The sequence below is a fragment of the Elephas maximus genome, chromosome 4, assembly GCF_024166365.1.
Source record: "Elephas maximus indicus isolate mEleMax1 chromosome 4, mEleMax1 primary haplotype, whole genome shotgun sequence".
Taxonomy (NCBI): Eukaryota; Metazoa; Chordata; class Mammalia; order Proboscidea; family Elephantidae; genus Elephas; species Elephas maximus.
In genome coordinates, this window is record NC_064822.1 from 179,838,371 (window position 1) to 179,866,213 (window position 27,843).

General features: G+C 44.1%; 1 protein-coding gene across 2 annotated transcripts in view; it reads right to left on the bottom strand.

The window, feature by feature from the left end:
* Window positions 1-27,843, bottom strand: part of LOC126076000 (apolipoprotein L3-like) — a 110,363-nt gene that overhangs the window by 78,154 nt on the left and 4,366 nt on the right. The window contains exons 2-4 of one of the 2 annotated variants that reach the window (XM_049884326.1): window positions 21,841-21,948; window positions 12,184-12,310; window positions 10,762-10,939 (exon numbers count right to left, since the gene is read on the bottom strand). In XM_049884326.1, the coding sequence (XP_049740283.1) occupies window positions 10,762-10,939; window positions 12,184-12,310; window positions 21,841-21,871 (336 nt within the window). In that variant the 5' untranslated portion in view covers window positions 21,872-21,948. The remainder of the gene's footprint in view (window positions 1-10,761; window positions 10,940-12,183; window positions 12,311-21,840; window positions 21,949-27,843) is intronic. The other variant, XR_007517390.1, reaches the window with a different exon arrangement.

Below are 27,843 nucleotides of genomic sequence, written 5' to 3' on the forward strand. Positions count from 1 at the left end.
GAAAGAAGTGAAACTCTATGGCTGTCTGGGAGTGAAAAGAAGGGAGAAAGGAAGACTCTCAGGAGCTCTTGGTAGGGAAGGGGAGACCTTGATCCACTTGTCTATCTACAAGATGGGGATGAGTAGGGAGACTAGGCTTTTGAGTAAAACACGCTGTAAAATACCACCTACTAGTAAAACTCATCCCTCCTTGACTTCAGGGGCTGACCAAGGAGGCTTGCTGCTCCTCCTCCCAAAAAGAGATACTAGGAAGGGAGGTGGTCCAGGGGTTAAAGCTCCTACTCCTCTGCTGCCCCCCATGGGGATGAGCAGGAAGGACCTGCAAAGACCTCGATTAGGACCCTAATCGACAATTCTGCCTGGTGCCATGCCCCTTATGTACCCTGTCCCCAAGCCATGGATGATGGCTGTAAGGCCCCCCTTGGACCAATCAGAGTCTCTCCCCAGGAAATGTGAAATCAGAATGAAAACTCTCCCCCAGGCAGAATGCCATGGATCTGAGGTCTGGAGGGATGCTCGGCTCCTGCTGCTGAGATCCCTAATGCTTTCAAGGCCCCTGCCCTTCCCAAAGCCTGTTCTTAAAAGTGTGTGTGCATATGTGCACACACAAGTGTGTGTATTCATAATTCTTTAATTCTGTGAGCTTTCTTTCTGGATCATTCCAATACCCAAAACTACCCCTATTCTTGAATCAGCCATAGTGTTGCCCAATTAGGGTCTGTACCCTGGAGTGGATGAGCCAATGAAACGTACTCCAACTCAGAGAGAGAAAGTTTATTAGGAGGTGACACCAACGGGATGTCCAACGGAAACGGGCTGTCTTCATGGAGTCCCAAAAGGCAATTTCTATATCAGAGCTCATATGTCATCTTTGCAAAGGTTACATAGTGTCTTCAGGCACATAGCCCACAGATGGTTGGATGAGTATACATCACAAGACATTTAAAAGAAACTCTTTACAAGACTGAAGATATGCATGCCAGACATCTGGACTCTAATCTTTATGTTTGTATGTCAGAAGTTACAGATGGATGAACTGAACAAAACAAAGGCTTTAATAAAAGCATATGGAAAGGAGAAGACCAGCAGAAAAAAAGAAAAAACAACTTATACAGGCAAAAAAAAAAAAACTTATAGGTTACTTAGATTATCATTATGGCATTTGTTATGTGAAGCTCTCAATCGCCCGTTTTGAAAAGGAGAAAATATGTCAAGGAATATTAGGGTCACATATTCCCCCCTTTTGAAGCTCTGATGACCACATACATCTATCCCGAGTTTACACCTAGTCCCTTAGATCAGAATATTTCAAGCAAAAGGATTGGGCCTTCTGTCTGTGACAGGTTTGAGCCATCCGCTGGATGGTCTGATTCGGGAGGGAGAATGCCATCCCGCATGTAGGCATGAACTGGAGACAGCAACAGATTAATAGGTCTATAACAACCACTCCAATTTCGCTAATGAATAAGGTCCTTAGCCAAGAAAGATTGGGCAGCCAAGAGGTCAGACAAGAAAAATCAAATCTTTCATGAATCTTTATTTTTTGTAGCTCATTTTGTATATAATTCGCCATTTGCTCAATGAGTTCAGAGTTATCACCAAGGTAGAAATGACACATTCCTTTGAATTCCTGACACCTGTGGTTGTGTCATAGAAGCAGGTAGTCCAAGGTGGCTCTACTTTCTAAAACAGCTTTCCTGACTTGTCCTAGTGCCTGGGTAATAGCATTTATGGCTTGTGATGTGGCATTCCACAATTTTGTAGTGAGGCAAGCCAGATATTCTACTAAACCTGGAATACCAACCAAGAGTGCACTATAGGAGATATATTCAACTTCACTTAAAAAGCACAGATTGTCATGACAGGTTGCATCTAAGACAAGTTTCGTAGTGATCCTCTTTTGAAGGAATCTCTTTTGAGGTGAGGTCATACCTAAGGGCCCCATTGAACAGGGCCCATTGGTAGCATTAGCACAGATATGAGAATACGCATAGTTCTGTAGAGTAGGAACCAACCTGAAGGGAGCTTAACATCAGCAGTTGCATACGTCACTCCGTCAATGAAACCACAATTCATATGGTTGTTTTCCTTAATCAATAGCTTGACACCTCAAGAACATCACACAATTAGAGGCATTAGTTACAAGGAAACCTGAACAGTATACATCTCTCTGTCTCTGAATCTTCTAACAAGCCTCCAACTACAAATATCAGAATATTGTAACTCTTTCTTTATGTGTTTAAAAATGGTGAAATTTCTCAAAGTCTCTACAGGAATACAAACCCTATTGAGACAGAATCTGAGGGCAGAGTTGGCATGTAATCTCCCATCCAGACAGAAATCTGTAATGTTTAACACTTCTCTAGCAATATAGATCCAAAAACTTCATTCTTTAAACAAGGGATCAGGGGGAGTGTCTATTTCAGGCATAGGGATTCCCTGTGTGGAAGTCTCTCTAGTACCTAATAGTAATCCCATCCAAGCTAGTATCACAGACATTTTTACTTCTTAACCCTAGAAAGTCTTAACTTCAGGCCATTGATGGGTTGGGCTTTCCACTCCCTCTTGTCACTATAGGTTGGATAAGGCTTGAGTCAGGAATGATAGATCCACAGGCACCTCAGCCCAGAAGGCCAAACTCGTTGTCATGATAAGAGCCTTGGAACTGGCAGAAGGTAAGAGAATCATGGCCATATGAGTGGTGAGTAGTAGGTTGTAAAGGGAGGCCCTTCCATGTCTGAAAAAGCACCTGATCACTGGGCTGGTCCAAAGTAAATTTGTCAGCCTCTTTTAAGATAATGCTAGCTGTGGCAACCACTCAAAGGTAGGCCTGCCAGACTTTTGAGACTGTGTCCAGATTTTTAGAGAAATAGGTGACAGGGCATCTCCATGGTCCCAACAACTGTGATGATACAACAATGGCTACTCATCTTCTTTCATCAACGTATAATTCAAAGGGTTTTTGATAATCGGGTGGCCCTAGGGCTGGGGCCTTCATCAACTGGGATTTTAAGTCACTAACGGCTCACTGACAGTCAGAAGTCCATTAGAAAGGATCTCTCTCTGCGCCCTGAGTAGCCTGATAGAAAGGTTGTGCCAAGACTCCAAATGTAGAAATCGAGATGCTACAGAAACCCTCCATTCCTAGAAATCCGCTGAGTAGTTTACATGTCTTAGGAGGGGCTAGGTGGCAGATGGTTTCTATCCTTTCAGGTAGTAAGTGCCTTTGTACTTGGCAGATGAAGACTCACTTCCTATTAGGAGGTCATCCATGTATTGCAGGACCACCCCTTGGTTGAGGAAAGGTAGCTACTCTAGGTCTTGGGCCAGTGCTGGTGCAAAAATAGTGGGGGAATTCTTAAGCCCCTGGAGTAGCACAGTCCAACAGAACTGTTTCTTTCCTTTTTCCATGTCCCATTTGAAAACAAAGATCAGCTGGCTCTCAGCAGCCAGTGGGATACAAAAGAAAGCATCTTTCAAGTCCAAAACAGTCAAGTGAGTACAGGAAGGTGGGAGGGTCGTTAGTAAGTTATATGGGTTTGGAACTAGTAGGTGTAGGGTCTTTACAACTTTGTTAACAGCCCACAGATCCTGAACAAAATGATACTTACCAGTTGACACCTTCTTCACTGGCAGAACAGGAGTGTTGAATGCAGACTGACACTCTTGCAACAGGCCTCACTCCATGTATCAAGTGATTACTCCCTGCAGTCCCAGATGAGCATCAACTCTAAGCAGATACTGTTTAATCCAAGGAGGCATGACATTTGGTAACAGCCCCACGACCACAGGGATGACAGTCCAAGCCCATCCTGGTCGAATACTGGCCCAAACCCACCGGGCTACAGCATCAACCACTCTTTGAATCATGGGTGAGACAGACGGTGGGGGTAGCACCAGCTGGTTGAGGGCTAAGAGAGCTGCTTGCACCTTCCAGGCATTTGCTGGCGGCGCTGTCAGGAAAAAGCCTTTTTCATCAAAACAGATTTCAACATGCCCTTTACTCAGAAAATCCCGTCCCAAGAGGGCGACCAGGCATTCTGGCATGTATAGAAACAGATGGAAAAGCTTAGTTTCACCTATTTCACAGTCTATTTGTTGTTAAAAAAAAAGGTTGAGTCACCTCTTTTCCAGTTACCTTGACAGCTTGTGTACTGCTGGTCGAGGAAGTCCCTTTAGGCTTCCAGGTAAGTACCGAAAATGCTGCCCAGATATCAATTAAAAAGTCTACTGGTTGTCCTTGTACCATAAATTTTACCAGGGGATCAGTATGAGGGAAGTTACAAGTTGTCTCCACGGTCCCTGTCATTCAGAGTCTTCTTCCTGGTCTTTCATAACTCCTTGAAAAATCTCCCCCCACCCCTTTAAATCTAGCCAGGCCCTTTTCCATCCTTTCTTTTGGGGCACTCATTTTTCCAGTGTCCCTCCTTAGAAAACACACATTGGTTTTTCTTTAGTTGGGGCCCATCTTTACTTTGCTCTCGTCATCTTCTTCTAGACCATCCGAGAGCAGTGGCTAACAGATTGGCTCATTTCTTCGTATCTTGGCCTTTTGCTTTCTTTTTCTCAGCTTTTTTAACCTGATCTCTGTTGATGAAGACCTGAAATGCAATTTCAACTAGTTGAGTTAGAGATAGGATCTCTAGTCCTCCTCCCACCTTCTGTAATTTTCTTCAGGTGTCAGGAACACTCTGCCCAATAAAAGTCATACTGATCAGATGACCATTCTGGGGCATTTCAGGATCAGCATTTGTATCCATACAGAATCCCACCATGAGCTGTTCCAGAAAGGCTGATGGGTTTTCTTCTACCGCTGAATGATCTCTTTGATCTTACTGAAGTTCATCTGTCTAGGTGCCCCATGTTTTAGCCCATACTGAAGGAATCCTCAGTAAGCTATGAGGCTCTGTCTGTCTGCCGCTGTATTCTTGTCCCACACTGGCTCCTTAGCCAGTACCGTTTCATGCCCTGGTGTATTTTCTTCTTCACTGTATATTCTTCTGTCTTTTCTTTTGCTTTTTCTGAGACCATCCATCTTTATTCGGGTGCAAGGGGTGCATCTAATAAAGCCTGACAATCTGCCCATGTAGGACGGTGGGTAGAAAAAATGTGAAAAAAAAATGTTCAGTCACAGCATGTGGCTCTCTGACTGATACTCTGGAAGGTTGTGTTTCCAACGTTACAAATTCAAAGCCGGGAACAGATTATGGACCCACATCATCTGAGGCGGCCCTTCTGCAGCAGAGACTGGCACCTTCTAGAGTACATAAAGCCCTCCTGGTGGGCCTAGGCTGAATTGTACCACACTCCTAGTATAGAGTGAGTGGAGAGACCTTATCTGTCCCACCTCCTTGACCCTCCTTCAATGCCTTCCCATTCTCATCCTCTGATACCTACTGGGGAGGGATCACGAATACGTGCAAAGGGGGCTTTTTGAGGTGGGGGAATAAGAAGAGCATCCAATGGTTATTCATCCCTTTATTCATCTTCATCTTTGGTCTGCATAAGAGAGGCTAAATCAGAAGATTTATCCTTTTTATCGTGCCATAACATCGTAAAACCTTCTAAATACAGCTTTTCATCTCACTTGTTAGTTCAAGTACAAAACAGATCGAACTGCAGAATAGTGTCCAAATCCTGGGAACTATTCATAGGCCATCTGATCCCATCAGGGAGTTGGTACTGAGGCCACACTTGATTACACAAAATTTTAAGACGTCTCTTGGTTAAGAGATCCCCTCCAAAATAAGTCCAGTTAGAAAGAATAAGGCCTAGTGAACTCTTGGCTACAATCTTACTTCCCTGGGTACTCACTGGCAATAGGAGCCACACGGGACTCTCAACCAACCTCACGGGTCCTAGTCACCCATTCTTGGATGGAGTCTATGGGAGCCAACACCCCTATGGCTTTTATAGATGATCTTATACCCGAAGCCCAAACAACTACCATAACACAGCTGAACTTTCTCCCTCTGTCCAGAGCTTGCCGATGTGGAGTCATCTCCTGTCACTGGACATCCAGGCCACCACAGGTTGCGAGACCTCCACAATCCAAGGAAGGGTACATCTTGTCTCTTCCCAGGTCCTTCCTGGGGGCTCAGTCCTTAGGGAGATGGAACCAGGAGCACAGTAATTCCAGCTCCACACTGGGCACCAAAATTTGTTACCCAATTAGGGTCCATGCCCTGGAGCTGTTGAGCCAATGAAACATACGCCAAGTCAGAAAGAGAGAGAAAGTTTATTAGGAGGTGACACCAAGGGACCATCCAACAGCAACATTGGCTGTCTTTATGAAGTCCTGAAAAGCAATTTCTACATCAAACCTTATATATCATCTTTGCAAAGGTTACCTAGTGTCTTCAGGCACATAGCCCACAGATGGTCAGATGAGTATACATCACAAGACAATTACAAGAAACTCTTTATCAGACTAATGATATGCATGCCAGACATCTGCACTTTAACCTTTATGTCTGTACATCGGAAATTACAGATGACCGAACTGTATAAAACAAAGTCATTAATAAAAGCATACGGAAAGCAGAAGATGGGCAAAAAAAAAAAAAAACTTATACAAGCAAAAAAATAAGTAAAAAACTTATAGGTTACCTAGAGTATCATTTTGGCATTAGTCATGTCAAGTTCTCAATCACCCATTTTGAAAAGGAAAAAATCTGTCACAGAATATTAGGGTCACAATAGGATGTTTTGGTTTTTTCTAGTATTTGCTCTTGTCTTTGTTTTATTTTGTAATTGTTGATTTGCTCACAACCAAAGGATCATAATTAACAGAGAAATTGGCACCGAAGAGTTGGCTCCAGATGACAGACCCTCAAGAGAATTTGTATACTATGAATTGATTTTCTGGCAGAGGTGCAGGACAAGGCAGTGGTGAAACTCCTTTCCTCAGCTTTCTGGGTAGCGGCCAAGCAGTGAAAAGGGAATGAGGAGTGCTGGGACAGGAGTAAGATGGTTGCTTCTAGGGCTATTAACAAATGCCTGGCTGAAATCTTCAAAATTCCAGTCAAGACATGGAATACATTCTGGCTGTTTATGTTTTCAGCTGAAAGACTCCCCTATAAAAACCAGATTCAGAAATTGATTCACATGATGAACTCAGCCTTCACTAGACCTGTTAAGTGAAAATTAGGGCACTGATGCGGAAGGAGTATTCACTTCCTATTGCAGCTATAACAAATTACCACAAACTTTTTTGTTGTTGTTGTTAGCTGCCATCAAGTCATCGCCGAGTCATAACGATCCCATACAAAATGGAACAAAGTGCTGCCCAGTCCTGCATCATTCCCATGATTAGTTGGGGATGTGACCGCTCTGATCCATAGGGTTTTCATTGGCTGATTTTCTGAAACAGAGTGCCAGGCCTTTCTTCCGAGTCTGTCTTAGTCTGGAAGCCCCACTGAAACCCATTCAGCATCGTAGCAACACACAAGCCTCTACTGATAGACGGGGTGGTGACTGCACATGAGATGTGTTGGCTGGGAATCCAACCCAGGCCTCCAACAAGAAAGGGAAAAATTCTACCATTGAACAACCAATGCCTTATACCACAAACTTAGTGACTTAAAACAACACAAATTGATTCTTTTAGGCTTCTAGAGGCCCAAAGTCCTAAAATTAAGGTATTTGCAGGACTGTGTTCCTTCTGGAGACTCTAGAGAAGAATGTCTTTCCTTGCCCTTTCCAGCTTATAAAGGCCACCCACATTCCTTAGCTTGTGGTACCTTCCTCCATCCCGTAGCATGGCATCTACCAACCTCTCTTCTTCCATCTTCACCTTACCTTATCCAGTCGATTGTAACTTATAGCAACCCTACAGGACAGAGTAGAACTGCCCAATAGGGTTTCCAAGGCTGTAACTCTTTAGGGAAGCAAGCCAACTACCACATCTTTCTCCCACAGAGCGACTAGTGGGTTTGAACTGCTGGCCTTTTGGTTAGCAGCCGAACACTCCAACCACTGTGCCACCAGGACTCCTCAATCACCCATGGGGGGAGCCAAATCAAGAACATGTCCTTGTTTTAACATTCCTCTTTCACTACTTCAATTCCTCAGCCCTTCACTCCTGCATCCAGGGATCACTTCCCAAATAAACCATCTGCATGTGAGCCTTACTTCCAGCTCTGCCCTCTGGGAAACACAGACTACAACTGGCTATTTCAGGCTCATGGAGGCTTATGGGTTTCTGTGCAAAGGCTAATGGGAAACCATTGAAGAGGTGGAGGCAGGTGCTTGATGAGATCTATATTCTTTAAGTGTCATTCTGGCCCAGTGTGGAGAATGGGCAGCAGGCAGGGATGGTCCCAAGTGTGTAATCACAGGAAGGCTATTCTAGAAGCTCTGAAAAGAGTCTAGGTGAAATGTGAGAGTAGCCTGGATGAGGATATTTGCTGCCTGGCTGTCTCTCTCTATCCCTTCATCTTTGACCCTCCCTCACACGTGCACACAGGCCATTTGGATTCCTAATTAGACTCATGTGCTGTGTGTGTCGATCCTGGGCCCTGACTGCTGGACCAAAAACACACCTGTGGTCAGCCCAAGTCAGACATGCACAAGCTTCTCCAGGGTCCCCCAGTGGGGCTTGCTGGGTGCTGGGCCGGAGGGAAATGACTGGATGGGAGAGTGGAAACCCAGGGAGTGAGCAGGAACAGCATGGAGGACTTGCTCCCTGAGATCATGGAAGGCAGGCTCATGGGGAAAGAAAGTCAGGCATCCAGGGCCCAAGTGGAGCAATCAATCAACAGAGCAAGAGATCAGCACATTTGCCAATATTTATTGAACCAAAGTCTATAGAAGCCAAGATGGGGAGAGCCAGAAGGATCTGAAATCGTGTCTTCTCCAAACCTCCTCCTCACAACTGATGAGGAAATTGAGGCTTAGAGAGATTGTGTATCTTCATTCCAAGCTGGCTGTCCTACATGACATACCACAAGGTTCCTTGGAATGCTCCTGTCATCTATGTTCACACTTTTTTTTAAAACAACCATTGTCCCAACATAGCATTTGGAGTTTCTTTGGAACTTCATTGGTTCTTCAGGGCATTCTTGCCCCAAAAAGTGTTCATGACTTGACAAATGCTCCACTCACTCTGTTGTCACCACCACCATCACCATCATCATTATCATCATGATCAAGAAGTCACTGCCTGACTGAGATAAACCCCCAGAAAGACAAGTGTGAGTAGATACTGGAAAGATAGGGCTAGAGACCACCACCTGGGAAAGTCTTCACTCTTGCTAGGACATCAAACCATGGGGAAGGTCAATAATGGAGCCACGCTACCTCTCTATATTCCAACAATTCTAACTCTGGCTTTCTCCCATTTCCAACTCTTTAATTTTCTCATTGCTTGTTCCCTCATGTCTCCCTCTCCACTCATGCTCCCGATGTCTCTTTTAGTACAAAATAAACTTTTTCTTACCATTCCTCTCACTCTATAGTCCCCTCTCCTCTCTTATTTCTGCCACAGCTTACACGCCTTCTCTTTTTTATTATTATTATTTTTGTTGTTGTTGAGAATATACCCAGCAAAATATACACCAATCCAACAATTTCTACATGTAGAATTTGGTGGCATTGATTACATTCTTCAAGTTGTGCAACGATTCTCGCCTTCCTTTTCCGAGTTGTTCCTCCCCCACTGGCATAAACTCACTGCCCCCTAAGGTTCCTGTCTAATCTTTTGAGTTACTGTTGTCTATTTGATCCCATATACATAGATCTTAAAAGAGCACAATGCTTAAGGCAGACAACCTTTACTAGTTAAGCTAAACTATTGTGTGGTTTTAAGAAGACTTGAGGGAATATTTTTTGGTTTGAGGTTTAAAGATTATTTCAGGGCAATAATTTTGGGGCTTCATTCAGCCTCCATGGCTCCATTTCCTGCCTTGTCTTGAACCTACTTTCCATCTGCATTAACACTTCCCTTGCTGTACTCAGCTACAGAAAGGCCAAATTCCTTAACACTCAGTTGTGTAAAAAATCTCTCCCTCTTTTTCCCTTGAACAAAATGCTTGCACACTGGTGACAGCCTCCCCTGCTCCCAGCACTGTTAAGGGTGCACTGAGTCAGTCCCTACTGCAGATTCTTATGGATCTGGGTGAGCTCTTCTAACTTCCTCTCCAGATCCCGAGCCTGCTTCCTCAGCTCTTCGGCTGACTCCGTCTTCACCCCCTCGTGTAAGTGCTTTGACTCTTGCACAAGGCTGACCACATCCATCAGAAGGGAGACACCTGTGGTGGCCATACCCATGACCCGGGCTCCTTTGGTCATTGCCAGAGTGGTGCCTCCAAAGGCTTTCTGCACCTGCTTACTCCTCCGGATCGAGATATTCCCAGTGGTCATTAGACGTCTGGCACTGGCTACTAGGCGAGGGTTGGCTTTGGCTCGCTTGATGGCACGGACAGTCCTCCCAATGTTTGACAGTACTTCGACGCAATGCTTCGTGATGGAAACAAATGGTGGTAGCACACCTTTCACAAGATCTGCACAATCGCCAGTTGCCACCAGTTCCCTTGCTTTGGCTTTTGCTGAGAAACTGTTTGAGTAGTCCACGATGCTGGTGGAAACACTGGTGATAGCAGCCGCTGTTCCAAGCCCCATCCCAGTTGCTGAGAGTGCCAGACTGACCCCTGCTGTTATGGGTGCCAGGCCAAAGCCAAGGAAGGTCAGGATGCCAGAGATGATGCCGGTGGAATTTGCCACCACGTAGGAGATGGTGCAGTCTCTGTGTATCTTGTCAACCTTGTCTGCAAGGGCATGAAGCTGTCTTATACGTGACTCAAGCTCCATTTTCACTTGAGGAAACTTGTCCAAAAACCTGTCTCTATCCTGCTGTTCTTTTTGAAGCATGTCTTTGTCTTCTGTGGCTTTGTCTATTCTGAGCTTGTTCAGAGCTTCATATAGTGCATCTGCCTCATCCCTGCAACAACGAAGATCACATAATTAAGACAGTTTGCTTAGCTGTAAAATGCGTATGATAAGATCTATCCTCCATAAATCATAGAGATTTTACTAAAAATCAAATGGAAAAGAATTCTACAACTGCAAAGAATTTTTCTTCCAATTGTAGCGCATGTTTTGTACGTCATAGGTGCTCCATAGAATGTATTCAATAAAGGAATGAATAAGCAGATATCATCTTTGGAAGCTGTGGCAGAGTAGGTAAAGATGTTTTCTCACTCAAAGGCAGGTCAAAACCTTTGTGAAAGGGTCAGTCCCAGCACCGCCTGCCGCCTTTCCTGTGACCCATGAATGGACCTTGTGATTAGGACTAGCTGTGTTGGCCTGGCTTTTTGCATGAGATGATAGTGTGGGCTGACACCTTTTCTGGGTCGTTTTGATCCACACACATCCCACAGCAGATAATGGCCTATTAACACATTGGTCTCCTCCTGCCCTGAACTCATGTTAACTTTCCCAGGAACAGCTTAGCTAAGTGTGTGCATTATATGGCACCTGGCCGACCCCACTGCTCTATCTGTTCCAGGTGGGGAAGAAACGGGGTCATTCTCCTACATCACAAGGGGGTGCCTGCAGACCATCTCCTTGTGTTAGCTGAGGAAAGAGACCCTCTGGCCATGGGGGACCGACACCCACTATGGAAGCTGACCTTGCTCTGTCTCTTCTCTACATGAGTAAAATATTGTTCCATCCAGTGCCCGTGTGGGAGACATGTCTTCCTTGGAAACCCCAACACCTGCATTGTACCTGTTGACAAGGAAGCAGAAGCCCGGGCTATGAACCATCAGGGCCTTACTCTCAGATGCCACCAGCCTCACACCCTAACTGATGACTGCTTAACACGTGTGCACTCCAAGGTAATGAACAATTTTGAGGAACTTTCAACAATGCCAGAGACTTGAAAAGCCAAATACATGAATTCTTAAGCCTACAAAAACTTGCATTTGGACAAACTGGAGGAGGAAGTATTTTCCTCTCAGGTGGGAACTTACAAGGACAAGTAGGGGCAAGTGTCTCAAATTACCAAAATTTGTAAGCCGCCCACTCTGAAAGTTGTCACAAAGTCATACTGCCTTACTGCTGGTCAGGGTCTACCCTATGTCTGGTAGAACCAAACCGATTTCCATTGAGCTGATTCTGACTCACAGTGACTGCATAGTACAGATAGAACTGCCCCACAGGGCTTCTAGCCATGGAGTTCACCTGGACAAGTCCGCCTCGATCAGGAATCTCTCCCAGGCTTGGTCTTCAGCCAGCAGGAGTTGCAGCTCCTCCTGGCTCAGACTGTTCTTGAGATACTCAATGGCATCCTCAATGAAGCCTTGGCTCTCTAGATGGAAAGAAACAGAATATGGTTAGAGGAAATGGTAGCAGAACATAAATCATCCTGAGCAGCTGTCACCTGGGGTACTTTTGATAGAGTCACCTGGGAAGTATCTTGGCACTTTGTGGATGAACCAGTCATTGTCAGCTCAGAGCAATCAGAAAACAAGACTTCCAGCCTTCTGAAAATGCAAGAATTCCACTGATAGCTTCCATTTACCTTGTGCCTACTGTGTGGCAAGCGCTTTATATCAGTGTCTTCCAAATGTGAGTTGCAACCTATCAGTGGGTCATGAAATTAGTTTACCGGGTCAAGGGCAGCATTTTACAAAGAAAATGGAATGAAAATTATCAATATTTTGACTAAAAGGTCAGCAGTTCGAATCTCCCAGGCGCTCCTTGGAAACTCTATGGCGCAGTTCTACTCTGTCCTATAGGGTCACTGTGAGTTGGAATCGACTCCACAGCAGTGAGTGGGTTAAGGAGAAGTATTGTTTTTGTGAATTATTTCATATGTAATTTGTTGTTGTTGTCTTGCACTTTCGAGTTGTTTCTGACTCATGGTGACACCCATGTGTTACAGAGTAAAACTCGGCTGTAATCAGTATGGAAGCAGTTCACCAGGCCTTTCCTCTGCAGTGCCACTGTGTGGGTTTGAACTGTCAACATTTCAGTTACCAGCCAAACACAAATGGCTTACACCACCCAGGGACCTTATATGTGTATATGTGTGTGTGTGTGTAATGGGTCTAAGCAGCACCCTATAGTCAAACACATTAATGTTTAATTAATTAATTCAGCAGTGAAACAAATATTCACTAAACCAAAAAAACAAATCCGTTACTGTCCATTCCGAATCACAGTGACCCTGTAGGACAGACTAGGACTGCCCCATAGGGTTTCCAAGGCTATAATCTTTACAGAAGCAGACTGCCACATCTTTCTCCCCCAGAGCAACTGGTGGTTTCAAATTATCGACCTTTTGATTAGCAGCGAGCTCTTCTAAACCACTGGAGCAAACACTGTAATGAATAGAAGTAGCCTGAGGTTAGTTCCGGTCAGGAGATTTGTCCAAATGAGCCACCACAGAGATGTCTGGTTTTTCAAGGTTTGGGGGATTACGGAATTGCAGATAAGGGACTGGGGCCAGAGGCACACTAAGGAGGTGCAGGGCTGCAGGCTGCACAGGGTGACACCGTGAGAGCGAATGACACCAAAATGATTGTTTATGAAATTTTTGTGCAGTGTTTCAGCAGAAATTAATTACTTTTTATACAAATATCCCTGCAGCTAGTTATAACAAAACATTTTTTCGTAAAGCCAGATTACATGCATCAGTATACCTAAAAGGATAGAATTCTATGCAAACTTACTTTTCTAACCTTCTAATATGCTCTGGTCAGAGCTGTCATTACAACCCAACTACATTGGCACTTTGAATCACGTGGTTTCATCTGCATGTACTATGAACACATGCTGTTGTTTCATTGCTGCTGGTGGGTATTTTTTGTTTTGGGGGGTTTTTCTTTGCACTTTAGATGAAAGTTAACAGAGCAACCTAGTTTCTCATTAAACAATTAGCACACATATTGTTTTGTGACATTGGTTGCCACCCCCAGGACATGTCAACCCTCTCCCTTCTCCACCAGCTGTCTTATTCATCTAGTGCTTCTATAACAGAAATACCGCAAGTGGATGGCTTTAACAAAGGGAAATTTATTTTCTCACAGTCTAGTAGGCTAGAAGTCCAAATTCAGGGCGTCGGCTCCAGGGGAAGGCTTTCTCTCTCTGTCTCCTCTGGAGGAAGGTCCCTCTCATCAATCTTTCCCTAGACTAGGAGCTTCTCCAAGCAGGAACCCTGGATCCAAAGGACATGCTCTGCTCCTGGTGCTTCTTTCTCGGTAGTATGATTTCCTAACTCTCTGCTTGCTTCCCCTTTCTCCTTTTTTTTTTTTTTTTTTTTAATTTGTATTGTGCTTTAAGTGAAAATTTACAAATCAAGTCAGTCTCTCATACAAAAATTTATATACACCTTGCTATATACTCCTAATTGCTCTCCCCCTAATGAGACAGCCCGCTCCTTCCCTCCACTGTCTCTTTTCGTGACCATTCCGCCTGCTTCTGACTGCCTCTGCCCTCTCATCTCCCTTCCAGATAGGAGATGCCAACATAGTCTCAAGTGTCTACTTGATCCAAGAGACTCATTCTTCACCAGCATCTTTTTCTATCCCATTGTCCAGTCTAATCCCTGCCTGAAGAGTTGGTTTTGGGAATGGTTCCTGTCTTGGGCTAACAGAAGCCCTGGGAGCATGACCACCAGAGTCCTTCTAGTCTCAGTCAGACCATTAAATCTGGTCTTATTTACAAGAATTTGGGATCTGCATCCCACTGCTCTCCTGCTCCCTCAGGGGTTCTCTGTTGTGTTCCCTGTCAGGGCAGTCATCAGTTGTAGCCGGACACCATCTAGTTCTTCTGGTCTCAGGCTGATGGAGTCTCTGGTATATGTGGCTTTTTCTGTCCCTTGGGCTCATCTTTACCACTTGTCTTTGGTGTTCTTCATTCTCCTTTGCTCCAGGTGGGTTAAGACGAATTGACGCATCTTAGATGGTCACTTGCTAGCATTTAAGACCCCAGACACCACTCTCCAAAGTAGGATTCAGAATGTTTTCTTAATAGATTTTATTATGCCAATTGACTTAGATGTCCCCAGAAACCATGGTCCCCAAACTCCCGCCACTCCTACGCTGGATTCCAAAGCATTCAGTTTATTCTGGAAACTTCTTTGCTTTTGGTTTAGTCCAGTTGTGCTGACCTCTCCTGTATTGTGAGTTGGCTTTCCCTTCACCTAAAGTAGTTCTTATCTACTATTTAATTAGTAAATACCCCTCTCCCTTCCTCCCTCCCTCCCCACCTCATAACCATCAAAGCATATTTTCTTCTCTGTTTAAACTATTACTCGAGTTCTTATAACAGTGGTCTTATTCGATATTTATCTTTCTACATCTGACTAGTTTCACTCAGCATAATCCCTTCCAGATTCTTCCATGTTATGAAATGTTTCACAGATTCATCACTGTTCTTTATCGATGGGTAGTATTCCATTGTATGAATATACCATAATTTATTTATCCATTTGTCTGTTGATGGGCACCTTGGTTGCTTCCATCTTTTTGCTATTGTAAATAGTACTGCATATATCTGTTCGTGTAAAGGCTCTTATTTCTCTAGGATATATTCCAAGGAGTAGGGTTACTGGATCATATGGTAGTTCTACTTCTAGCTTTTTAAGGAAGTGCCAAATCGATTTCCAAAGTGGTTCTATCTTTCCTTTTATCTCTTGTAAGATAAAAGGTGGTGGAGCCCACACTCCAGAAAAACTCCCTTTACGTTGGATCAGGGATGTGACCTTAGTAAGGGTGTTACAATTCCACCCTAATCCTCTTCAACATAAAATTACAATCACAAAATGGAGGACAACCACACAATACTGGAAATCATGGCCCAGCCAAATTGTTACACACGTTTTTAGGGGGGACACACTTCAATCCATGACATCAGCTTTCCTATCCCCTCCTTCTTGCCCCTGGGCTGGTGTGACCATTTAGTCTCATTTTGTTTTATGGGCCTGACTAAACGTTGGCTCCCCTGCATGTGTGTCAATTTGTTGTACTGCGGGAGCTTGCATGTTGCTGTGGTGCTGGAACCTATGCCACCGGTAGGTGTTCAGATACTAGCAAGGTCACCCATGGAGAACAGGTTGCAGCTGACCTTCCAGACTAAGACATACCAGGAAAAGGACCTGGCAGTCTACTTCTGAAATGAACTAGCCAGTGAAAACCTTAGGAATAGCAGTAGAACATTGTCTGATAGTGCCAGAAGATGAGCCCCGATGTTGGAAGGCACTCAAAAGATAACTAAGGAAGAGTTGCCTCCTCAAGGTAGATTTGGCCTTTACGTCATGGATGGAATCAAGCTTTCGGGACCTTCATCTGTTGATGTGGCATGACTCAAAATGAGAAGAAACAGCTGCAAACATCCATTAATAATTGGAACCTGGAATGTACAAAGTATGAATCTAGGAAAATTGGAAACCATCAGAAACAAACTGGAATGCATAAACATTGATATCCTAGACATTAGTGAACTGAAATGGACTGGTATTGGCCATTTTGAATCAGACAATCATATAGTCTACTATGCCAGGAATGACAACTTGAACAGGAATGGTGTAGCATTCATTGTCAAAAAGAAAGTTTCAAGATCTATCTTGAAATACAATGCTGTCAGTGATGGGATAATATCCATATGCTTACAAGGAAGACCAGTTAATATGACTATGATTCAAATTTACAAACCAACCACCAAGGCCAAAGGTAAAGAAATTGAAGATTTTTATCAGCTTCTCCAGTCTGAAATTGATGGAACATGCAATCAGGATGCATTGATAATGACTGGTGATTGGAACGCAAAAGTTGGAAACAATGAAGAAGGCTCAGTAGTTGGAAAATATGGCCTTGGTGATAGAAACAATGCTGGAGATTGCATGACAGAATTTTGCAAGACCATCAATTTCTTCATTGCAAATACCCTTTTTCACCAACATAAACAGCGACTATACACATGGACCTCATCAGATGGAACACACAGGAATCAAACCCACTACATCTGTGGAAAGAGATGATGGAAAAGCTCAAATCATCAGTCAGAACAAGGCCAGGGGCCGACCGTGGAACAGACCATCAAATGCGCATATGCACGTTCAAGCTGAAACTGAAGAAAATCAGAGCAAGTCCACAAGAGCCAAAATACGACCTTGAGTATATCCCACCTGAATTTAGAGACCATCTCAAGAATATATTTGATGTTTTGAACAAAGACCAGACAAATTGTGCAATGACATCAAGCACATCATACCTGAAGAAAGAGGTCATTGAAAACACAGGAAAGAAAGAAAAGACCAAGGCAGATATCAGAGGAGACTATGAAACTTGCTCTTGAACATCGAGCAGCTAAAGCAAAAGGATGAAATGATAAAGTAAAAGAACTGAACAGAAGAGTTGAAAGGGCGGCTAGAGAAGACAAAGTAAAGTACTATAATGACATGTGCAAAGAGCTGGAGATAGAAAACAAAAATGGAAGAACATGCTCGGTGTTTCTCAAGCTGAAAGAACTGAAGAAAAAATTCAAGCCTCGAGTTGCAATAGTGAAGGATTCTATGGGGAAAATATTAAATGACGGAGGAAACATCAAAAGAACTGGAAGGAATACACAGAGTCATCATACCTAAAAGAGTTAGTCAATGTTCAACCATTTCAAGAGGCAGCATATGATCAGGAACCGATGGTACTGAAGGAAGAAGTCCAAGCTGCACTGAAGGCACTGCAGAAAAGGCTCCAGGAACGGATGGACTATCGCCTGAAATGTTTCAACAAACAGATGTAGCACTGGAAGTGTTCACTCATCTACGCCAAGAAATATGGAAGGCAGCTTCCTGGCCAACAGACTGGAAGAGATCCATATTTATGCCTATTCCCAAGAAAGGTGATCCAACCCAATACGGATATTATTGAACAAAATCATTAATATCACACACAAGCAAAATTTTGCAGAAGATCATTCAAAAGCCACCTGCAGCTGTATGTCGACAGGGAACTGCCAGAAATTCAAGCTGGATTCAGAAGAGGACGTGGAACCAGAGATATCATTGCTGATGTCAGATGGATCCTGGCTGAAAGCAGAGAATACCAGAAGGGTGTTTACCTGTGTTTTATTGACTGCACAAAGGCATCCGACTGTGTGGATCATAACAAATTATGGATAACATTGAAAAGAATGGGAATTTCAGAACACTTAATTGTGCTCATGAGGAACCTGTACATAGATCAAGAGGGAATTGTTCGGACAGAACAAGGGGATACTGAGTGGTTTAAAGTCAGGAAAGGTGTGCGTCAGGGTTGTGTCCTTTCACCATATCTAATCAATCTGGAGGCTGAGCAAATAATCCGAGAAGCTGGGCTATATGAAGAAGAATGAGGCATTGGTATTGGAGGAAGACTTGTTAACAACTTGTGTTATGCAGATAACACAACCTTGCTTGCTGAAAGTGAAGAGGACTTGAAGCACTTACTCATGAAGATTAAAGACCACAGCCTTCGGTATGGATTACACCTCAACATAAAGAAAACAAAAATCCTCACAACTGGTGTCACGGATTGAATTATGTCCTCCCCCAAAAAACATGTGTATCATCTTGGTTAGGTCATGATTCCCAGTATTGTGTGGTTGTCCTCCATTTTTTTTATTGTAATTTTATGTTAAGAGGATTAGGTTTGGATTGTAAGGCCACCATTCCTCAGGTCACCTCCCTGATGCAACATAAAGGGAGTTTCCCAGGAGTGTGTCCTGCACCACCTTTTATCTTAAGAAATAAAAGGAAAGAGAAGAAAGCAGAGAGTTGGGGGCCTCATACCGCCAAGAAAGCAGCACCAGGAGCAGACCTGGGGTCTCTGCACCTGAGGATCTCATCGACCATGGGAAGATTAAGGACAAGGACCTTGTTCCAGAGCCAACAGAGAGAGAAAGCCTTCCCCTGGAGCTGGCCCCTTGAATTTGAACGTTTAGCCTACTTTACCGTGAGGAAATAAATTTCTCTATGTTAAAGCCACCCACTTGTGGTATTTCTGTTATAGCAGCACTAGAGGGCAAAGACAACTGGACCAATAAACAACATCATGATAAACAGAGAAAAGATTGAACTTGTCAAGGATTTCACTTTACTTGGATCCACAATCAAAACCCATGGAAGCAGCAGTCAAGAAATCGAAAGACTCATCGCGTTGGGCAAATCTGCTGCAAAGGACCTCTTTAAAGCATTGGAAAGCAAAGATGTCACCTTGAAGACTAACGTGCGCCTGACCCAAGCCATGGTATTTTCAATCGTATCATACGCATGTGAAAGCTGGACAATGAATAAGGAGGACTGAAGATGAACCGATGCCTTTGAATTTGGTGTTGGCGAAGAATATTGACTATACCATGGACTGCCAAAAGAATGAACAAATCTGCCTTGGAGAAGTATGACCAGAATGCTCCTTAGATGCAAGGATTACATACTTTGGACATGTTGTCAGGAGGGATCAGTCCCTGGAGAAGGACATCGTGCTTGGTAAAGTACAGGGTCAGTGGAAAAGAGGAAAACCCTCAACAAGATGGATTGACACAGTGGCTGCAACAATGGGCTCAAGCGTAACAATGACTGTAAGGATGGTGCAGGACGGGTCAGGGTTTCATTCTGTTGTGCATAGGGTTGCTATGAGTAGGAAGCAATTTGACATCACCTAACAACAACACATCAACAGCAGCAACAACACAATCTTTGGCTAAAGGGTGAACTTCAGGAGTGTTTACTGGCGGTGTTTTTACAGTGCTGTTTTTGTCAAAACTTCTGGTGTTTTAGCTACAATATTGTAGTAATTAGCATGCAGGGAAGAGGGGTGACATCATGAGTTACCACACTGGGAGTTACTGCACTGGGTGACACCAACCCTAGTGACACCTCTGACTGGGGACCATATATATGTATGTGTGTGCTGACACATCTATAAAATGTGTTGCCTACTATGTTCACACAAGCCAGACACTATTCTTATTTCACAGAAAAAGAATGTGAGACACAGAGAGAGAAAGCCAGTGCCCAGAGCCAGCAAGCAGAGGGCTTCAGATTGGAATCCAAGGCTGCCTGGCAAGCATTTCTTTGACGTGACTTTGAAGTCTTATGTTTTAAAATTTCCTGGGATTTCTTCATTCACCTCTATAGTGTAGCTGTGGAGTTTTTATTTTAAACAACATTTCAAACTACACATGATTGAGGACAACCACCATACAAGGAGATACTACCACTGACCATGTGTGCCCCTGAAGGATGGTATATGGGGAGGGCAGTCCCTCCTTCAATAAAAGCAAATCTGAAAGTTCCTAGATGGGCATTAGAGGGAGTTTTCAGGTTAGGGTTGTGGACTGGACCCTCGACCCTGATCTTTTTGATCTCTCCATATTACCTCTCTCTCCTCCAGGCAGGCTCGGGGACACTGTTCCCCATAAGCACCTAGGAACCCAAGTGGCCCACAAGGTTTAAACCAGGCTTTATGCAACAAGAGATCATCTTGTTTCCACCAGTGAAAAAAGTTGCCATCAAGTCAGTTCTGACTCAAGGCAACCCCAATATGTATCAGAATAGAACTGCGCTCCATAGGGTTTCAATGGCTGATTCTTTGGGAGTAGATTGCCAGGCTTTTCTTCTAAGGCACCTCTGGGTGAACTCAAACCACCAACCTTTTGGTTAGCAGCTGAGCACATTAACTGTTGATTCTCAGCCAGCCCTTGTCTTTCATCAAGGATCCCAGGGACGTCTGGGGAGCTCCTGGCTCCTAATCTTTCCACCCCTCCCTTATTCTTCAACATAACTGAGACACAGTTTGCTCTAAAGAGCAGTTCCTGAGAGAATCTGATTTGGTGCCAAGGCAGTTCGGGGAGGGGGAGGAAAGCAGTCCTAAAGAAACAGGCTTGAGGAACCTCATGCTGACTTGGGAATGAGGAGTGGTTTTCTTGTTTCTTTTTCCTGCTTTATTGAAGGGAGAGAGGAAATTAGGGCTCAGATGAAAGGAACCCACATCTCTGTATCTGTGTATTTATAGGCGAGAGCCAAGTCTCTGCGGGGGGTGGAATCATTTGAGATTATTAGGATGAGACCTTACCCAAGGATTTCACACCTGGGAAACAGGTGCTTGTAATTGGGAGCACAGGGCAGGTGTCCTAACACAGCCACACTGATGTTGGGGGTGGTTCCCACCTGGAATAACAGGTTCCAAGTAGAGGGGACAGGAACGAGCACTTAGTGAGGACCTATTGTGTGGCAGGCACTGCCCCAGGCCGTGGGCACACATCGTACTTGATCTTCAGAGAAGAACAGGGAAAGATTATTGTCATTTGACAGGTGAGGTTAGGTAAGGAGCTCCAGATAACATCAATGGAATGTGGTTTTGCCAGTTGAGTGGATTCCGAGTCCCTCACTGTTCCTGCGGACCCACCCACACAGAGAAGTTGGGCTGGCAGCAGGGCAAGAGCTGGAGGAGACGGCCTCTGTTTGTAAAGTCCACGGTCAGCCACGAGCAGAGAGAGAGGTTGCCATGAATGGAAGCTTAGGCTAGGTGAGAGGGCAGAAGGCGCTCGAGGTTGCTGGTCTACCTCATCTCCTCTCCCCTATTGCCTCCCCCACCCACTTCCTTGTGGGCTGTCCTTACCTTGCTTTGATGGGTGGCTGGAATAGGGAGAAAGTGAGCACCTCGGCCAGGCCACCCTTAGGAGAGGACCAGGAAGGAGATGCCCCCACAGACTGTGGCGAGGCTCCACTTGGTCTCTCCTGGGACTCAGAGGCAAGCTCATCCAAGCCCCTTCTTAATTTTGATTTCTCTGTAGGTTAACTCACCTTTGGAGGTGCCACCCTCAATTCCAGGTCCCCAGAAAAGGAAAAATGCCTACCTGAGCTGAGTCCATGGGGTTCTGGTTTCATGGTGGCAGCAGTGGACTCTGAGTTTTTCTTACAGCTGACCAGTCTGTGTCCAGGCTGGAAGGAGGCTTCGCTTTACCCTTGGGGAGGAGAAAACAACTTAAAGGATGGAATGTGAGCCAGCCTTGGCAACAGGGACCAGTGAGGGGCCAAGTCTCCAGCGATTTCCTTTGGGATGGCAGCAAGTGTAGAAGTAAAACCGAATTGACCACAAGTGTTTGTCTACAGGGCTCATCCAGGTGCTATTTAAAGTAAGTTAGTCAGCCTCATTCCAGCTCCCTCTGCCCTCCCAAGCTAAGTCAGTGAGTCCTGTTGGGTTACAAGGAGAAGATACTCAGATTCCATGTGTGTCAGAGATTCACATCCCCAGATGCCACAGAGCAGAGGTTCTCAGCGAAGCATCTCCCACCAGATGTCTGGAGGTCATGTTCCTCAGGCAGGGTAAAGAGGTTAAGATAGTGTGTTCCTGCCAAGTAATCTTTAATGACCTCCCAGGACCAAGTTCAAGGAACCCTGGTGGTGCTACAGTTAAGCGCTGGGCTATAGTTTGAACCCACCAACTATACCAGGGGAGAAAAGACCTGACAATCTGCTCTCATAAAGATTACTGCCTAGAAAACCCTTTAGGGCAGCTCTACTTTGTCATATTGGGTCATTATGAGTCATAATTGACCTGTCAGCACCTAAAAACAATGACGGGACCAAGTATAAACTCATTAGCCTGGCCACAGGCCCTCCTGACCTGTTCCACCTCCTCTCTTCCCCACCTTATCTAGACTCCCCACCTCCTTGCACCTGTAGATGCCTTTGCTCCTGCTGTTTCCTCCACCTCGAATGCCTTCATCACCTTTCCTGCCATGTGGAAGCTCACTCAGTCTTAGAGGGACAGCACAAAAGCACCTCCTTCCCTGCTGGCTTTCCCCAGCCCTGTTCCCACTGCGTGTGGTGCTCTCCTAGTTGTAGTCCTATCTGTGTAATGGTTCTGGAGGCGACAATCTCCTCCATTCAACTCTGAGCATCCCAGGACAGGGCCTGCTGTATTTTCTGCTGCACCCTCCTGTGCCGGTGTCTACCGAGGTACCCCCACCCACCCAACCATTACCTGGGTAAAAATCACATGGGTGGGAATCATTAACTAGTTTCCTCCATCAAGGTGACTCTGACTCATCGTGACCCCATGTGTTTCAGAGTAGAACTGTGCTCCATAAGGTTTTCAATGGCTGGCTTTTCAGAAGTAGATCACCAGGCCTTTCTTCCAAAGCACCTCTGGATGGACTCGAATCTCGACCTTTTCGTTATCAGCCAAGATTGTTGACTGCACCACCCAGAGGTTCCATGGGAGGCATTACTTGGACACAAAAGCAGACAGCCTCTCCACGACACAGCACAACCCCAGTGTGACTCACTGAGGATTAATTCCAATGGTTTTCCTTTTCTATCTTGACAAGATATTTCTGTCAGAGAACAGGTAAGACTATGACTCAGAATCCATACAAATTACCTCACCTCACTGATCTAATGTACTTTTTTTATACACTGATTAATGTATTCTTTTTTTATAAAATATTTTTGTTGTTTTTATTGAGAATATATACAGCAAAACATACACCAATCCACTGGTTCTACATGTACAATTCAGTGACGCTGATTACATTCTTGCTCTGCTTTTCTGAGTTGTTCCTCCCCCATTGACATAAACTCACTGCCCCCTAAGTTTCCTATTTAATCTTTCAAGTTGCTCTTATCAGTTTGATCCCATACACATAGATCTTAAAAGAGCACAGTGCTCAAGGAGGAGAACCTGTACTAGTTAAGCTGAACTATTGTATGCTTTTAAGAATAGTCGAGGGGATATTTTTGGTTTAAGATTTAAAGATTTTCTCAGGGAAATATTTTTGGTTTGTCCAGCCTCCATGGCTCCAGAAAATCTGGATTCCCTGAGAAATTTTTTTTTTTATATTTTTTTGTGAGGCGGAGCCAAGATGGTGGAGTAGTCAGATGCTTCCAGTGATCCCTCTTACAACAAAGACCTGGAAAAACAAGTGAAATGATTATATTTAGGACAAGCTAGGAGCCCTGAACATCAAAGGCAAAGTTAGAAAATGGACTGGGTGGCAGGGGGAGGGAGAGACTGCTTAGAAACAGAGAGAAGTTGCTGGCCCTGAAGTGCAGGGAACTCTCAGGCACCATTCCCTGAACCAACCACGGCAGGGCTGGTGGTAGCGTTTTGGACTCAGTTTCCTCAGGGAGAAACAGCCAGACACACAGCCTTCTCAAACCTCTGGAACCAAAGAAGAACGACGCTCTCAGCAAAAGCTAAATACTTGCGTGTATTTTACCACGCCTCCAGCTCCCAAACCAGCTTCAGTGGCTGTTGATTTCCCTGGGCCTGAGATCGGGCCTGCTGAGCGTCCTGAGCCATTCTGCCGGCCTTGGAGAAGGAATAAATTCACAACTGGGAGAAAAAGATAATCTGCCAGATCCACTAAGGTGGGGAGCTCAGGACAGAAGCGGCTCCTGCCCAGACATAAACAGTCCATGGTCTTTGAGTACTTTTCCCCCTGCATGGACCTGAGTGGGCCTATTTCAGGGGAATAGGCCCTTGTTGGCAGACTGCAACTGTTTCAGCTGTGCAGTGGAGAGAGGGGTGTTTGATGTTTGACACCACTTTTCCTATTAAAAAGGGTTCTCACCTACCCCCATCAGGGGCCTTAGGACCGGTGGCTCCACCCACATCACCTAGCCACCTGCGACAGGGGTCCAAGGATGAGTGATGCCTCCCAGTCCTTACAACCAAAATCATTGGGTGCCCACGGCCCATCTGCAGAACCCACCTACCTGTGCGCTATAGGGAACAGGGACTCACTTTCCTCACAGACACTCGGGGGACAGTTGTCTGACCCTGCCTTGTTCACACTGTGACTGTCTGCTGCTACCAGATACCTGTGCCTACACCAATCACCTTGCCCCTCTAGGACTGTACAACATAGCCTGTACCACACACTTACTGACCAACTACCTGGACACCTGAGCTGATTCCATACGAGAAAAGTGAATGGACTCCTAGGTTCATATACCTGATAATAGCTCTAGCCTTCTGGTGACAGGACGTTAGAGCTTCAAAGTCAAAAGTAATCAAACTAGCTCACTCAAGCAGCCTATGTGGGCATATCAAAACAAAACAAAGCAAGAAGCTAGGATACAGTAAGCAAACAAAATAAACTAATAACTTATAGATGGCTCAGAGAAAACAGTCAATATTCAATGACACAAAGAAGCAGACAATGATCACTTCAACAAGCTCTCAAAACAAAGAGTCAGGAGATCTTCTGGATGAAGATGTCTTCCTGGAATTACCAGATGCAGAATACAAAAGATTAATATACAGAACTCTTCAAGACATCAGGAACGAGATCAAGAAGAAGATCAGGCAATATGCAGAACAATCCAAGAAACTCAAAGATAAAGCAATTGAAGAAATTTAAAGGGTTATTCAAGAACATAATGAAAAATTTAATAAGCTGCAAGAATCCATAAAGAGACAGCAATCAGAAATTCAGAAGATTAACAACAAAATTACAGAATTAGACAACTCAATAGAAAGTCAGAGGAGCAGGATTGAGCAAGTGGAAGGCAGAACTGGGGAGATTGAAGACAAAGCAGTTGGCACCAATATATTTGAGGAAAAATCAGATAAAAGAATTTAAAAAAATGAAGAAACCTTAAGAATCATGTGGGACTCTATCAAGAGAAATAACCTATGAGTGATTGGAGTACCAGAACAGGGAGGGATAATAGAAAATAGAGAATTGTTGAAGATTTGTTGGCAGAAAATTTCCCTGATATCATGAAAGATGAGAAGATATCTATCCAAGATGCTCACCGAACTCCACATAAGGTAGATTTTTAAAAGAAAGTCACCAAGACATATTATAATGAAACTTGCCAAAACCAAAGATAGAGAATTTTAAGAGCAGCTAGGGTTAAACAAAAAGTCACCTACAAAGGACAGTCAATAAGAATAAGTTCAGACTACTCGGCAGAAACCTTGCAAGCAAGAAGGCAATAGGATGACTTACATAAAGCATTGAAGGAGAAAAATTGCAAGCCAAGAATCATATATCCAGCAATACTCTCTCTCAAATATGAAGGCTAAATTAGGATATTTCCAGATAAACAGAAGTTTAGGGAATTCATAAAAACCAAACCAAAACTCCAAGAAATACTAAAGGGAGTTCTCTGGTTAGAAAATCAGTAATATCAGCAATCAACCCAAGACTAGAACACAGGACAGAGCAACCAGATGTCAACCCAGATAGGGAAATCACAAAAATAAATCAAGATTAAAAAAACGCTCAAACTAGGGAAACAGCGATGCATCACGTAAAAGAAGACAACATTAAAACAACAAAGAGGGTCTAAGAAATGTAGTTATAGATCTTTCATATGGAGAGGAAGACAAAGTGATATAAAGAAATAAAAGTGAGGTTTAAACTTAGAAAAATAGGGGTAAATATTAAGGTAACCACAAAGGAGACTAACAATCCTACTCACTAAAATAAAATACAGGAAAAAAATTAAAATATTTTATTGTGTTTTAGGTGAAAGTTTACAGAGCAAATTAGGTTTCCCGCTAACAATTTTTATACAAATCGTCCCATGACATTGGTTACAATTTTTACAATGTGTCAGCATTGTCAAGATTTTCGTTCTGTTTGTTCTGTTTCCATTGATCTAGCTTCTCTTCTCCTCTGTCATGGATTGAATTGTTGCCCTGAAAATACGTGTCAAATTGTTAGTCCATGATTCCAGGTATTGTGCGATTGTCCACCATTTTGTGATCTAATGTGGTAAATCCTACCTCTACGATGTTGATGAGGTGGGACGAATGGCAGTTATGTTAATGAATCAGGACTCAGTCTAAAAGATAAGGTTGTACCTTGAGTCAATCTCTTTTGAGATATAAAAGAGAGAAGTAAGCAGAGGGACAGGAGGACCTCATACGACCAAGAATGTAGAACCAGGAGCACTGTCCTTTGGACCTGGGGTCCCTGTGCTGAGAAGCTCCTAGAGCAGGGGAATATTGATGACAGGGACCTTTCCCAAGAGCCGACAGAGAGAGAAAGGCTTCCCCTGGAACTAGCACCACGAACTCAGACTTCTAGCCTTCTAGACTGTGAAAGAGTAAGTTGCTCTCTGTTGAACCCATCCACTTGTGGTATTTCTGTTATAGCAGCACTAGAAAACTAAGGCACGCTCCTTGGTTCTCTGCTTTTGGCTAAATGTTGACCATTTGGTCTCATGTAGTTCGTTGTCTAACGGAGCACATTACTCGTGGGTGATACTGTTTATTTTATAAGCCAATCTATTATTTCGCTGAAGGGTGACTCACTGAAATAGCTTCAATTCCAAGTTCAAAAGTTATCTTAGGGCGATACTCTCAGGGGTTTCTCTCTCTAGTCTCTACCAATTCAGTAGATCTGGCCTTTTTAAGGAATTTGAGTTTTGTCCTATTTTTTAATTCTATTCTACTGGGGACCTTCTATACTGTTCCTCATCAGAATGGTAGGTATTGGTAGCTAGGCACCATCTAGTTCTTCTGGTCCCCTGTTTGAAAAGGTTGTGGTTCACATGGGATATTAGTCCTGTGGATTAGTTTCTTCTTTGAACCTTTGATTTCCATCTTATTCTTTTGCTCCACTACAGTAAGGACCAACAGTTGTGTCTTAGGTGGCCAGCCGGTCACAAGCTTTTAAAACCCCACATGCTACCCACAAAACTCAGTTGTAGAATATTATCTTTGGGAAGTATGTTATGCCCATTGACTAACTGTTCACAGAGAGTATGGTCCCAAGGCCCTTCAGCCAGTAAACTAATCCTGTGAGTTGTTTGGATATGACCAGGAAGACTCCGCAACTGTGCCCCCTATGTGGTTTGCTATAAATGTATGGATTCTATGAGAATTTGAAATTCTG